This window comes from Crocodylus siamensis, chromosome 3 (genome assembly GCF_052110815.1).
Source record: "Crocodylus siamensis isolate JL-2025a chromosome 3, ASM5211081v1, whole genome shotgun sequence".
NCBI lineage: Eukaryota > Metazoa > Chordata > Crocodylia > Crocodylidae > Crocodylus > Crocodylus siamensis.
Genome location: NC_143397.1, coordinates 24,784,833 through 24,799,009, shown reverse-complemented (window position 1 = coordinate 24,799,009; position 14,177 = coordinate 24,784,833). Strand labels below are relative to the sequence as shown.

The 14,177-nt window shown below is 41.4% G+C and overlaps 1 protein-coding gene across 1 annotated transcript in view; it reads left to right on the top strand.

Annotated features, from left to right (window-relative positions):
• Positions 1-14,177, top strand: part of NUP155 (nucleoporin 155) — a 69,352-nt gene that overhangs the window by 47,242 nt on the left and 7,933 nt on the right. Inside the window, exons 26-34 of the mRNA XM_090037958.1 lie at positions 90-243; positions 566-670; positions 839-993; positions 1,871-2,000; positions 2,204-2,317; positions 5,529-5,649; positions 7,446-7,556; positions 8,599-8,735; positions 9,571-9,677. Of these exons, the coding sequence (XP_089894084.1) occupies positions 90-243; positions 566-670; positions 839-993; positions 1,871-2,000; positions 2,204-2,317; positions 5,529-5,649; positions 7,446-7,556; positions 8,599-8,735; positions 9,571-9,677 (1,134 nt within the window). The remainder of the gene's footprint in view (positions 1-89; positions 244-565; positions 671-838; positions 994-1,870; positions 2,001-2,203; positions 2,318-5,528; positions 5,650-7,445; positions 7,557-8,598; positions 8,736-9,570; positions 9,678-14,177) is intronic.

Here is a 14,177-nt window from a genome sequence, read left to right as displayed (position 1 = left end):
AGTGTAGCAGGCTTGTTTAGAGGAAGAGGCCACAGATAACTAACCTGAGCTATGGGGGGATTTCTTTTTCTCTTTTATGTATCTTCCAGGTTAAACAGCTACAAATGCATTACTGACACGCTTCAGGAACTGGTAAATCAAAGTAAAGCTGCTCCTCAGTCTCCTAGCGTACCCAAAAAGCCAGGCCCCCCAGTGTTATCATCTGATCCAAACATGCTGAGCAATGAAGAAGCTGGACATCATGTAAGAAATTAATAATAAAGGAAAAGTTGCATCTGTCTTGATTTTTACACATTTTAGAAAATGGTCTGATTTAACAGGCTGCCAAGTAGTATGAAACTTATTATAAAAATGTTATCAAAGCATGGGATTACAAAGTAGCTAAAAGGATTTGGCACAAATTTGTTTCAGTGGGTAAAAATGTAGTATTAGATGACAACATAGGAATATAGGTATTAACACACAGATTACAGAAATTGGTAGTAGTAGTGTAAGGGTATGCATTGAGCTATTTATAAAATGGGAACAGTTCTGGAATAACAGCTTTGAGCTTTTCTTTCTTTAGTTTGAACAAATGCTTAGACTGGCTCAGCGTTCAGCAGATGAACTCTTTAGTATTGCGCTCTATAACTGGCTGATACAAGCTGACCTTGCAGACAAATTGCTACAGGTAAGATCATGCAAAATAAACCTCTTCAAAGAATATTTTGTAGTATGCTTTCCTTTAACCAAACAGGTTGATTGTAGTAGTACAGGATAAAACATATGCTATGGGAACATTTTTTTCAAAGATGTTGAAAATATAAGAGTATAACTCTAATTTATATGACTCTTGCAGGTGTCCTCCCCGTTTTTGGAGCCACATCTGGTGCATATGGCCAAGATTGATCAAAACAAAGTCCGTTATATGGATTTACTCTGGCGATACTTCGAGAAGAACAGAAATTTTAGTAATGCAGCCAGGGTGTTAGCTAAGTTGGCAGACCTGCACAGGTATGGACTGTTTCTAATCATTGTTTTGTTAGAATTATAGAAAAATAAGGCTGGAAGGACCTCAGCAGGCTATCTAATCCAGTCCTTGTTCAAGTTATGTTCATCCTTATTTACACCATCCCAGATCAATTTCCTAGTATTGAGATGATTACAAAATAAAAAAGCAGAAGCAAAACTAGAACATCCCATAAAGATTTTAGGACTGTGAGGAAAGTACTAGAACTTGAACTAAAAGGTTGAAATCAATCAAACACATTAGCTTTTAATATGGTATCTCCTGTCTTAAAAAAATTAAAAGATCTTATTCATAGTTGATTCAGAAGTAAACAGTGCCCACGGCAATGTAGCTGTAGAATATTACGTGGCAGTTTAATTACACTACATATTGCAGGGGTGGCCAGCCAGCAGCGTGCCACTTACAGCATGCATAGTTGGCTTCTGTGTAGGAGGTAGCATATCGGGACAGACGGCACAGCAACAGATTGGGCAGAGAGCAGAAAGCAGAGTAGCAGATTGGGCAGGGGAAGGGGATTAGAGTTCCCCTCGGAGGATGCCAGGCTTCAGTTGCAACAAACGTGCCAAAAATGTTGGTCCCTACTGGTGTATTGTATAAAATAATTTTGTACGTGTGGAGCAGCAGAGGGAGGAGTTTACTGCATATAAGCATGTATCGGTTACATGATTTAGTTAGGAGACTTAGTGCTTACATTAGTGAATGAAAGAATGCCTGGCATTCAGAAGCTTGTGTAGCTTTATTGCTAGTATGCAGTTGATCCAAGAAAAGATATCACCTAAAAAAATACTTGCCTCTTACCTGAGTGTAGTTATTTTGAGATTTGTTCATGTTTGGTTTACAATTTGGACATTTCTTTTACAGCACAGAGATATCACTTCAGCAGCGACTTGAATATCTTGCACGTGCCATTCTGAGTGCCAAGAGCTCCACTGCTATATCATCAATAGCTGCAGATGGTGAATTTCTACATGAACTAGAAGAAAAAATGGAAGTAAGAAAAACAGTACACTAAGCTAGGTTGAAAAATGCATATGTTAGTGTCGCTGAATGTGTCACTTGCATTATCACAAATTATCTGTAAACAATTTGATCAGGCTCAATTGCATTGTTCCCCAAAAAAGCAGTGGATGCAACTGCAATTGCTTTAACAAATTGCTGTGACATGTATTTTTATTTATTTATTTTTTTAACTAGGTAGCCAGGATACAGCTTCAAATACAGGAAACATTACAGCGCCAGTATTCTTATCATTCCTCGGTACAAGATGCAATTTCCCAGCTGGATTCTGAGCTGATGGACATAACCAAGGTGATTTTAAAAAGTGGAAATACATCTCACTATTTCGTGTACAAAAATAATGCAAGATTCTGTTCTTAAATTCTCCCTCATTATGCATTTCAATTATCAGAAAAATGCTGAAGTGGGTTCAGCCTCTTATTGAAGTGTACCCTTTCTGATTTGATATGGTGGGTGTCTGTAGGTGTGCTGGGACTGCTCCAACGTGCTGTAGTTAGAGCACATCAGAGCAGGCTCTATTTAATCAAGTCTGCTGGAATGTGCTAGTTAGCATGCTCCAGCCAGCCTCTATTTGACGAGCTTTAGTTAAAGCACCCTGCTGTTGCACTTACAAACTGAATTTTTAAACCTAAAGCTTTTAAATATTGACACAGCACTTAATTGATTAATAGTAGAAAGGCTTGCTTTAATAACTACCAACAAGCTATACAGCTAAATGACAGAAAACAAAAGCTTCTATTATAATATTCAATAAATGAGCCATTACAGTCCTCATATTATTTTAGCTGTAAAAGATTTTTACCCAAGGAGGCAGGAAGTGGTTCTTATACAGCTTTCACAGAGCTCCAGTCCTCCACTTGTGACCTGGGTACAGGGTGGCTTCTTGATCTTCCTGGACTGCACAGGTTACTGGCAGTTTTGTCTTGCTTTTTATACTGCTTTAATTGTATAGCTTCAAAGCATTCCTTCTTGATAGTTGGTTAATTGAAGTCCAAACAAAGCAGCAAAAACTTAATTAACATTACAGTTGTATCCTGTTCATGTGTTTGTTTTGCTTCTGCAAGCTTTTGATCAGTTTGGAATCAAATGGGATGGGTATTGATTGAATGAGGTACCTTTAGGAAGTTAATCACAGAAATGGAGATAGTGAAGATCAGAGGCCATTAGATACAATAGGTACGAGTTTCAGGAGAATACACTGGCTTAGCATAATAAACATTTAGACATTTGTAAAACTTTAGACAGATGTATGGGATGTTTGCTTTGGGAGTGTGTTAACCAGGATATATTTGCAGTCATATTGTCAGTGTACACTGGCTCTTTGTTTTTATAGGCTTTGCTTTGAAGTGGATATTTCAGTGCTTTCGTTTCCTTTAGTGACACTTACCTCAACTGAGATGTGTACCTGGTTTGTAGTTTTCCCCCTAGGGCATTTGGCTCAATAGCTTGCTCTCTGAGTCTTGTTGTATACATGTAATGTGTGTGTCAGGTCTCTGCCAGTAATTTTAACTATCACTTTTATTTTTTAGGCTTGGGTGTGGTAGAAGGTTGAGGACTATTATCATGATTGTTACCTTATGGCATGGGTCTGGTATTGGGTACCACAAGCTCCCCTTTCTCTATACCTAATGTGTTACAGCCATTAGCAGAGTTTGATTTTCTTTGTGGCAGACTTGTCACCACAACCCAATCTTGCTCCAGCCACTGCCTTGCATTTTTTTACGCTGTTATTTTAATCTGGTATTTCATGTCCAAGCTTTCACAGCTTTCATAGTCATCACCGCCACTGCCATTTTGAAATGCAGGGACAGACACTGAAGGCCTTTTAATTAGAGCAGCTCTCAGAACTGATCTAATTAAAGCACCTTCTTATCCCCAGAACACATGCAAAAATGCCTTTTGTGTCCAACCTGTAGTAATTCCTTCTCAATCTAACTCTGTATTATGTACTGTGTGAAAGATGAGCAGAAAGAATAGAGTACAAAGCACACCAATTTTTCATTCTCAAGTGTTTTAAAATTGAAAGATTGTATAGCAGGTGTTGGCAACCCTTGGCATGTGTGCTGAGCATGGCATGCCGTGGCCAGCCCTGGCTCCAGGAAGCTGCTGCCAGCAACGGAACTCGGACTGTTCCGAGCAGGGCTTGCAGCGTCCCAGCTGCCTGCTGGGAGCAGCCCAGGATCCCGGCTGGCAGCAGATCCCCAGAGCCGGGGCCGGCTGCGGCCAGGAGGCTCCAAACAGCTGTGCCAGGCTTCAGCACTAGCTCCACACGGGCGCATGCTGGAGTGCCTCGGAGCAGGCGGTGGGGGCGGGGCCTGAGGCAGCGCAGCCCCAGTCTCCAGTCTCTCCCCTGCTCCTGGCACGGAGGTGATGAGCCCGGCGAAGCTGTTTGTAGCCAGCCCGCTGCTTGTTGCAGCTGCCCAGAGCCCAGGCTGGCTCAGGTCCTGCCCCCACTGCCCACTCCGAGGCGCGCCTGCACACGCCGGTACAGAGCTGCTGGTAGCCACAGAGCCCGGGGTGGGGGGGAAGGGGCAGCAGGGCTGGAGGGGAAGGGGCAGTAGGGCTGGGGGCCAGGGGCTTTGGGTGGGGAGCAAGGGGCAGTAGGGCTGGGGGCAGAGGCTTTGGGTGGAGAGCAAGGGGCACAAGCCAGGGCATCCTTCCATGTACCCCTTGCCCTCATTTTGTTTTTTTTGTCATGCCAGCACTCTGGCACCTTCCGAGGTACATGTTGGTGTTTTTCAGCACTCCAGCCAGAAAACCCCTGTTGTATAGAAATACCAAATTAACTTTATTGAATGGCTCTTGTAGTATCTAGCCATGGTTATTTAAAATCCTCATTTAGTCTTTGTATTTCATTTACTTTGTATTATGTTGCATTCATAAATTTAGCTCCCTGCACTTAGGCATTGTTTTACCTCTTCCCCGCCAACGTGCCATAAAACTTATACTCGACTTATTCATAAGTTCAGCCTGTCCTCAGGCTCCCCACAGAGATTTCATAGATTTCTAGGGTCAGAAGTGACTCCTTTCTCTAGGCAGGGAAGAGCACTGGGGTTAATAACCCCAGCTAGGTGCTTCTCTAATCTTTTCTTGAACACCTTCAAGGTAGGGGAAAGCATCATCTCCCTTGGAAGCCCATTCCATATATTGGCAACCCTCACCATAAAGAATTTCTTCTCGATATCAATTTAAATCTTTCATTCTTGACTTTATTACTTTTAGTATTTTTCTATGTGTTATCAAAATATCAGTTCATGATTATTTGATTTTTCTATGCGATTTTGCTTGGCAGTAGCAGTTCAAAACCTGTATCTGTAGTTACTGACCTGTATTCAGGGAAAAAAGCTCTTTTTTCTAAAATTGCACCTGAAAATGTGAGGTCAACTTATAACCATCTGGTTCCATTGTAAATTAACTTTTCTGTTTCATTTTACCCTGATAGTAAATTATGAAGTTTTGTCTTGGGTTAACTGTCAAACTCTTGCTTTTTTGTTTCATTCAGCTCTATGGTGAATTTGCTGACCCTTTCAAGCTCTCAGAATGTAAGTTAGCAATTATACATTGTGCAGGCCATTCCGACCCTATCTTGGTGCAGACTCTCTGGCAAGAAATAATTGAAAAAGGTAACTCTTGAGACATGGTTTTAAAGAAAAGAATAACTTGCAACTTTAGAATCTTCTGGTCATATGCTGCTCTTAGTAATGATTCACATGGGATGTTAAGCGTATCTTTTCAGAATGTTTTGCAAAATACTTTGAAAGTCTTAACATTTAATGTATTACCTTCGGAGTTTAGGAGTTTTGTACAACTTTCAGTTAATCTTTCAAAATGAAGAGCAATGCAGAACAAGGTTTACAGACAGTTTCCACAAAGAGCTCATAGTGGGGCTGGGGCTTGGTATTATCTGTGGCAGTAGAAGTTCAGGACTGTAAGACAAGTGTACCAGCTTGTATTACTTAGAACAGGGTTTTCAACCTTTTCTAAGAAGTGTACCCCTTCTGGTGGCAGCCAGATGGCAGGGTGGGGGCGGGGGGACTTGCATGCAGCAGCCACCACACCACGCTGCTGCTGCCACACCCCGCCCCTTTTTCCCACAGCCAATCGCATGTGTGGCTCCATGGACTGCTGATGGGCCTCGCACTTGGCCAATCGCATGCTGCCTGTCAGCAGCCCATGGAGCTACATGTGTGACCTGCTGTGGGAAAGCAGTGTGGGATGGTGGGCGGCGGCAGCATGGGGTGGTTGATGGTGGCAGCAGCAGCCACGTGCAAGCTCTTCCGCCCACCCCCCATGTTTGGGTGGCTGGGCAACACCTGTGCGGTCTACAGAAGGGCACTGCTGCTCTCACCCCCACCTCCTCCCTGCCCTGCTTCTAGGAGGCGGCAGTGTGGGGTGGTAGATGGCAGCACTCTGTCCCCACCTGCCTGCACGTATCCCTTAAGACCTTTCCAAGTACCCTTAGAGGTACCCCTGGTTGACAAGCCCTGACTTGGAAGATATATTGTTATTTGTATTACTTAGAAGATGTTTTGTTAATAGAAGGTGCAATGCAAATCATAACTCCTTATTTAAAAATACTAAGAAAATTACTTTACTTTTCATTTAAATAGTCTTTTTTAGTAATTTTACCTTTTTATACCATTTTTAGATGATGGGCATTAATTGGTATATTGAAATTGAACTACGCTTAGTTTTCAGTCTGTTTTATAAATTAGATAGGCATTTTTCAAAACGCATCTCCATCTCATCCCATCTATCCATCATCTCTCGCCCCTCACTGACTTAACCTGCAACCACTTCTTCCCAAGAAGGGGCTGACCATAACTTTTTAGATGAGGAAATAGTCACAAAGCACCAAAAAACATTTCTCATCAGAGAGGACCCCTCACCACTGACCTTAAACTCTGATCTGAGCATTAATAGTCCTCTGACAATCCATTGCACTAATTCTCCTGTTAATGGCCATTATAAGAAGTATTTCTCAGAGATGGCGTCACAATCCCTGCAAACATTTATTTGGATGTTTCAAGATAAGGAAATTTTACTCCTCCTCAGTATATGTTTTGATTTAAAACCATAATGTGAACTATTCTGTATTTGTGAATTTTGACAGCAATGGAAACAAAATCCTTCTGTTTATCCTCAGAAAAGTTAAAGCACTGGTTGCAGCAGTGCAAGCTTCCTCAAACAACTCTATCAATGTGCCTTAATTTCTAGTATGAGTGGGAGATTCCCTCTCCTTCCACCTTATAATTAATAATAATAATATCAGTTGTCTGTACCATAAGTTAACAGAACTCTATATGCGGTTATAAGAAACTTGGTTTTGAGTATTAGCAGTAAGCACAAATACAGCACTGCTTTTTTTAATTATACTCTATCATGTTTAAATGCAAAAGTGTATTGTATGCTCTTTCAGAATTGAGTGACAGTGTGACTCTAAGTCCAGCTGACAGAATGCAGGCTCTGAGCTTGAAGATGGTATTGCTTGGAAAAATATATGCTGGCACACCTCGCTATTTCCCATTAGGTAAGTAATGTAACACACACTCACACAAGTAGAGTCTCTTGAACCCACTGCCTTGATACCTCTTTTTTCTTCAATTTTTGTAGCATTGCCTAAGAATCAAAATATACAGACACTCTTAAACTTTTCATGATACAATTTAAAAGAACCTCAGTATTTCTTTATGTATAAATGCTTTTGTCTCTAATACTTAACCAAAGTATAGTTAATCAGTTCTAAAATGTCTTATTTAATTTCACTCAAAGAGAAGCTGAATTTATTTTGGACAACTATGTAAACAAGGCATTTGAAAGTAAAAAAATGAGTGTATTTATGTAGACAATATGATATATATGTATGTTTACTTTCTGGGTTGCGGCAATCCTTATTCCTGTGGCCTCTAGACATTTATGTCTCACAGTAGAATTTGGGAGGCCCCCAGGTCTCTCATTAAATTTGGGATCTGTGTTCAAATGCCATGGTTGCTGCGTGTTGCCTGAACACTTGGACTGATGATGCCGACAGTCTAAACTGTTGTAAACACTACAGGTTTTATATTATGGAAAGTTAAATATAGTGTAAATGCACAAGCACTGCAGATGAGGGAAGGCCAAATAGTCTGGTAGTCTTATGGTAGGAGGCCAGGGCAGAAGGATACCTTAGAGACTAACACGTACATAAAATGCATAAGCTTTACTGGGCAACAGCCTATTTAGCCAAAAGCTAACAGCAGTATGTGCTGCTGCCACACAAGAACCAAAGTAGAGGTACTGAACTTCTCAGCTCAACAGCATAGCTTGAAAGAATCACAGGGCAATGTGGTAAGCCTTTAATATAGTGTTGGTGGTGCTTATATAACGTTAGACTGAGACTGTAGGATACCTGTTTTGCATGTCCTTTTGCCCTTGGTTTTTGCAGCTGTGAATTAGGGATAATTCTTATCTGTTTTGTAAATTATTTTGAGCTCCACAGATTAAAGGTGTTAATATAAGTGAAAGATAGGATTGTAACTTTGTCTAGCTAATTAACATGCAGTCTTTTTTTCCCTTTTCTTTTTTCTCTTTAGATTTCTTAGTGCAGTTTCTTGAGCAGCAAGTTTGTTCTTTGAACTGGGATGTGGGATTTGTAACATACACTATGCAAGAAATTGGAGTGCCACTGCCTAAGCTTCTTGAAGTATATGATCAGTTGTTCAAAGCACGGGTAAGAAAAATAAGTATGAATGTCTTTTGGTTTGTTTTGTATAAAGATAATGAGATGAATAAAAACACTTTCATGGACTTTTTTTTTTAAAGATTGAGAATACATTTACTTAAAAGCCCCCGCTGTGCGTCTCTCTCTGTTTGTTCATTCAGATCCCAGCATGTGGGGAAAGCTGTTATATTCTGGTGTTCCTACTACTTCAGCTAAAGCTGATGTGATTCTGTTATAAATATCATTAGATTTTCTATATTTCAGCTTGATTTGATTTTCCTTTTTCTTAGGAGTTATTCTTAAAAAAAAAAAATCTAGTTTTTGTGCATATCTGCAAAAACTTAAGTGAGTACATCATGCTTTTTACTTATTTATTTCCCAGGACTCTGGCACTGGTTATGAAATCTTACCACTGTATTGCAATGTGTACTTTCCAATTTAAAGTAAAAAAGAGAATCTGTTTGGTTCATTTTACCCATTAAAAGTCTGTGAAACTTGTTGCAACTGAATATCTGAAACACTTGGATAATAATGAACTACTTGCAATTAGTTTTAACGTATTTTATAGTACTTATTAGTAAGGGGGTTGTTTTTGGCTGTAGCATAACAATCTACTTTTTGTTTTACCTCTGGCAAACGCAGCCAAGCAGTGAGTTTTAGTTTTATAAAAGACTTTAACATATTAAAATCGAATATGCAAATAAATATAATTCTCATTTCTGTTATACTTTTGCTGCAATAAATCAAACAGTAATACAGTTTTTGTGTATTGGCAAATGTAATATTTCTATATTAATGCATTGGAATTAACTTGGCCCCCTAATGTGATGTAATCTTCTTTTAGGATCCATACTGGAACAGAATGAAAAAACCTTTACACCTTTTGGAGTGTATCCATGTATTATTATCAGGATATGTCCAGGATCCTAGCAAAGTGCTTAATTTTGAGAGGTAACTATATATTATAATCAAGCATTTTTCAACATTTATATTTAAAAAAAATATTATAAAGCACTTCATTTGTACAGGAAACTGCAAAGCTTCTTTGAGTCGTTGATTTTAAAATCTCAAGTTAATGATCATGAAAGTCATTATTCTCAGCTGTTCAGAAGGATGTATGTAGGATCTAGGATTTTGATGTTTAGGTGGCTTGTTATTTTTTTGGTTTTTAGTTTTAAAATACACTTATGCCTCTGTCTCAAGATGTAAAAAGGGGCTTCCTCAGTTTAAATAAGAAATTGGTCCCCTCTTGCAGATATGCTCCCAAGGATGAAAATCCTTGTAATTGTGACATATCTGTAGGGACCATGGGTCATTTCTGCAAACTTCTTTGAATCCTACAAATACAATAAACTTGGGTACTTTGAATATAAACTGTATAGACATTATTTTCAGTTTCATACTTAACTCTTGCTGTTAAACTCCATATTTTATAAAGATTTTACTCATTCCAGTACTTAAACTCTCCATATAAAAGTGAAGAAGGTAAAATTTTTGCCCTACTGAAGTCTGGGAATTTTCCTCATAACTTAAGCAGGACTAGGATTTTATGCATGGAGTATAGATTCTTTAATTCTCAAGAATGGAATTTAAACAAATCCTTTGAAACATGGATAAAACATAAGCAGGCCAGTGCAAAGAAGCTTTCAGTAACTATCCATACTATGTCTGGTCTGGGAATAAAGGAAGAAGAGGTTAAAGAACATTTAAATTAATAAAAATGTATTCAAAGGTAGCAGGGCCTGATAAAACTGACACTAGAGTACTTAAAGGACTAGCTAAAGGGGTCTGTGAACACAGCAATCATCTTTTAAGAGCAAGTGGTTAGTTCCAGAGAGCCTGAAAGTGGGAGGATCCAGAGAAACTTCAGTTCCTCAAAGGCACTGGAGGCAATTAATCAGTCAGTTTACAATCTCACTGGATAATAAGATGATAAAAAGCAGCCTAGAAGGATGTCAAAAACAAATGTCAAACCAACTTAATTTACTCTTTGCCAGAGTTAATATCTTTGTTTCCTGCTGTTGAATCATTGGATTCTCACCTCTTATTTTCAGTTTTACCTCCTTATGTTTATAAATTTCCACAAATGGCTAGCTGCTTTGCAAAAACAATAGTGATTTGGAAGCAGTCAGCATAATTCTGTTGGATCATCTTTGGATGAAAGGTGACTTCTAAAATATGTATTTGCTTTTCAAAGAATTGGTATCTAATGTTAGATATTAGTCAAACAAATATCTCACATCTGAACTGACACACTGGAAACTTTTATCTTGCATTTTTAATGGCTGAAAATATTAAATCACAGGTAGATAGTAGTGATTCATTAGGTTTCCATTAACACTTCACTCACATCAGAATTAAATATTTGGGTTTTTATTTAACTATTGCATTTACTCAAACATAAGACAGTTGTGAATATAAGATGCCCCCTGCCCAAAAAATATGTTTGTTTTTTTTTATAATTTTCCAGGTATAAAATCTGGAGGTTGCCTTGAATTTGTCCCCCTCCCACTGACACAGCAGGGAAAATAAATCTAGGGAGGCAAGTAACCCTCTTGCCTTCTGCCCTGCCTCAATGTTTTTCCCTGGCAGCCCCTTCCCTACTGTAAGACCTTACTGTCCCTGTGCACATGAAACTGAGAAGCAAATTTGAAAACACTGACCTAGAAATAAACATTACTGCAGTATCATGCATGTAGGGAAATTACTGTAGGTACCTGTTGACTTAGTTCATCCAGAATTGATGCAGTTTACCTCTTTTGAAACTGCTGCAAGTTTTACCACAGGTACTTCATAAGTAGGGACCTCCTGAAATGGAGGAGGCAGGCAGCCGATTTCACAGGCTGATCACAGGATGGCCACCATTATCATAGGCTTATCACGGAAGGGCTCCCCATGCCTCTGGCCAAGGGACCCAAGTAGCCCTGCCTCTTGCCACTGATTGGCCAGAAGGATTGTCCATTGTGTGGCCCTGCCCCTTGCCACGGACAGGCAGCTCTCTCAGTGAATCTGTGGGGGTGGCCACCTTCTTGGCTGCTCTCCTTCACATCAGCAGGTTCCCTCATCCCCCTCCAATAGGTTTCAAGGCCAAGCTACAGCAGCCACAAAGACTGCTGGCTCCCACTGGGGAGCCAGCATTTTATTTTTAGTAAGTTTTTTTTTGAGGGGGTTGTGGTTCATTTGGGTTGTTTGTTTCACAGACAGTGCCCGATTTTGTACACAATGCCTGATTTCACAATGCCTGATTTCCATGAAATCGCAAATTGAGTACCTCCTTATTTTTCATAGATTTTCATTTTTCATAGATTTTCATAGACATTAGGGCTGGAAGGGACCTCAGGAGATCATCGAGTCCAGCCCCCTGCCCAAAGGGCAGGAAGTCAGCTGGGGTCATAGGATCCCAGCAAGATAAGCATCCAATTTACTCTTGAAGGTGTTCAATGTAGGTGCTTGAACCACCTCCGCTGGCAGACTGTTCCAGACCTTGGGGGCTTGGACAGTAAAGAAATTGTTCCTTATGTCCAGCCTGAAACGGTCTTGTAGGAGTTTGTGACCGTTTGACCTCGTCATCCCTTGGGGAGCTCTGGTGAACAAACGTTCCCCCAGATCCTGGTGGTCACCCTTGATAAACTTATAGGTGGCCATCAGATCACCCCTGAGCCTGCGCTTTTCCAGGCTAAAGAGTCCCATGGCTCTCAGCCTGTCATCGTAAGAAATGTTTTCCTGACCTCTGATCATGCGCATGGCTCTCCTCTGGACTCTCTCAAGCTTCTCCACATCCTTTTTGAATTGTGGAGCCCAAAACTGGACGCAGTACTCCAGCTGCGGCCTCACCAAGGCTGAGTCCAAAGGGGAGAATGACGTCCCGGGATTTCCTCGAGAAGCATCTATGGATGCACGCCAGCGTTTTGGTCGCTTTACTAGCCGCAGCATCGCATTGCAGGCAGGCTCATGTTCATCTTGTGGTCAATGATGACCCCCAAGTCTCTTTCTTCTGTAGTGCTATCCAACGTAGCACTGCCGAGCCTATAAGGAAGCTGCAGGTTTTTCTTCCCAAGGTAGAGAACCTTGCATTTTTCAGTGTTAAACACCATCAAGTTCTCGTCCGCCCATTTGCTGAGCTTGTCCAGGTCAGCCTGGATCACCCACCTATCTTCTGGCGTGGATGCTTTGCCCCAAAGTTTGGTGTCATGGGCGAACTTGGCCAGTCCACTCCTGACTCCAATGTCCACATCATTAATGAAGAAGTTGAACAGGATGGGTCCCAGGACAGAGCCTTGAGGGACCCCACTGGTCACAGAGCACCATGATGAGTGACTGACATCAATTACAACCCTCTGGGTCCGACCATGGAGCCAGTTTCCCAGCCAGCGGATCGTGGTGGAGCCAAGGCCACAACTGGGCAGTTTGGCCAAGAGGTGATCATGGGATACCAGATCAAAGGCTTTTTTGAAGTCAAGATATATGGCATCAATCTCTTCTCCCTGGTCCAGGTGATAGGTCACCTGGTCATAGAAGGAAATGAGATTGGTCAAACAAGACCTACCCGCAACAAACCCATGCTGGCTATCCCTTAGAATGTTAGCCTGGGCCAGTCCATCAAGGATGGGCTCCTTAATAAACTTTTCTAAGATCTTCCCCAGGATAGAAGTCAGGCTAATGGGCCTGTAGTTAGCCGGATCCACTCTCCTCCCTTTCTTGAAGATCGTCACCACATTGGCCTTCTTCCAGTCTTCGGGCACTACACCAGAGCGCCAGGAGTTTTCAAAGATCCGTGCCAGGGACTGGGCTATGATGCTTCCCAGCTCCTTGAGTACCCTGGGGTGCAGATTGTCAGGGCCGGCTGACTTGAAGGTATCCAGCTTCTCAAGGTGTTCCTTCATGAGGTCAGCATTTATGGAGGGTAGGGGATCCCCATCACCCGGATCTCCCTGTCCCATAGCAGGCGTGGGCGTCCCATGGGACTGATGAAAGACTGATGCAAAGTACCTATTTAATAGGTTGGCTTTTTCCTGGGCGTCAGTTGTCAGTTGCCCCATCTGGTTTAGCAGGGGTCCAACATTGCCCTTGCTTTTCCTCCAGCTCCCCACATATCTGAAAAAGGACTTTTTCTTGTCCTTGATGCTTGAAGCTAGATGGAGTTCAGTTGCAGCCTTGGCTTTCCTGGTTTGCTCCCTGCAAGACCGGACCAGTGCAGAATAATCCTCCTTGGAGGTGAAACCCATCCTCCATCCTTTGTAGGCTTTCCTTTTTAGCCGCAGGAGGTCCGCTAGGTCCCTGGAGAGCCAGGGGGACTTCTTGTTGCCTTTCCTCCATGTTGGAATAGATTTAGCTTGTGCACTGAGGATCGCTTCCTTGAGAAGCAACCACTCTTCTTGAACTCCCATCTCCCTGGGGTCATGGTCCCTGAAGGCCTGACCGACAAGCCTCTTGAGCTTGTCAAAGTTGGCT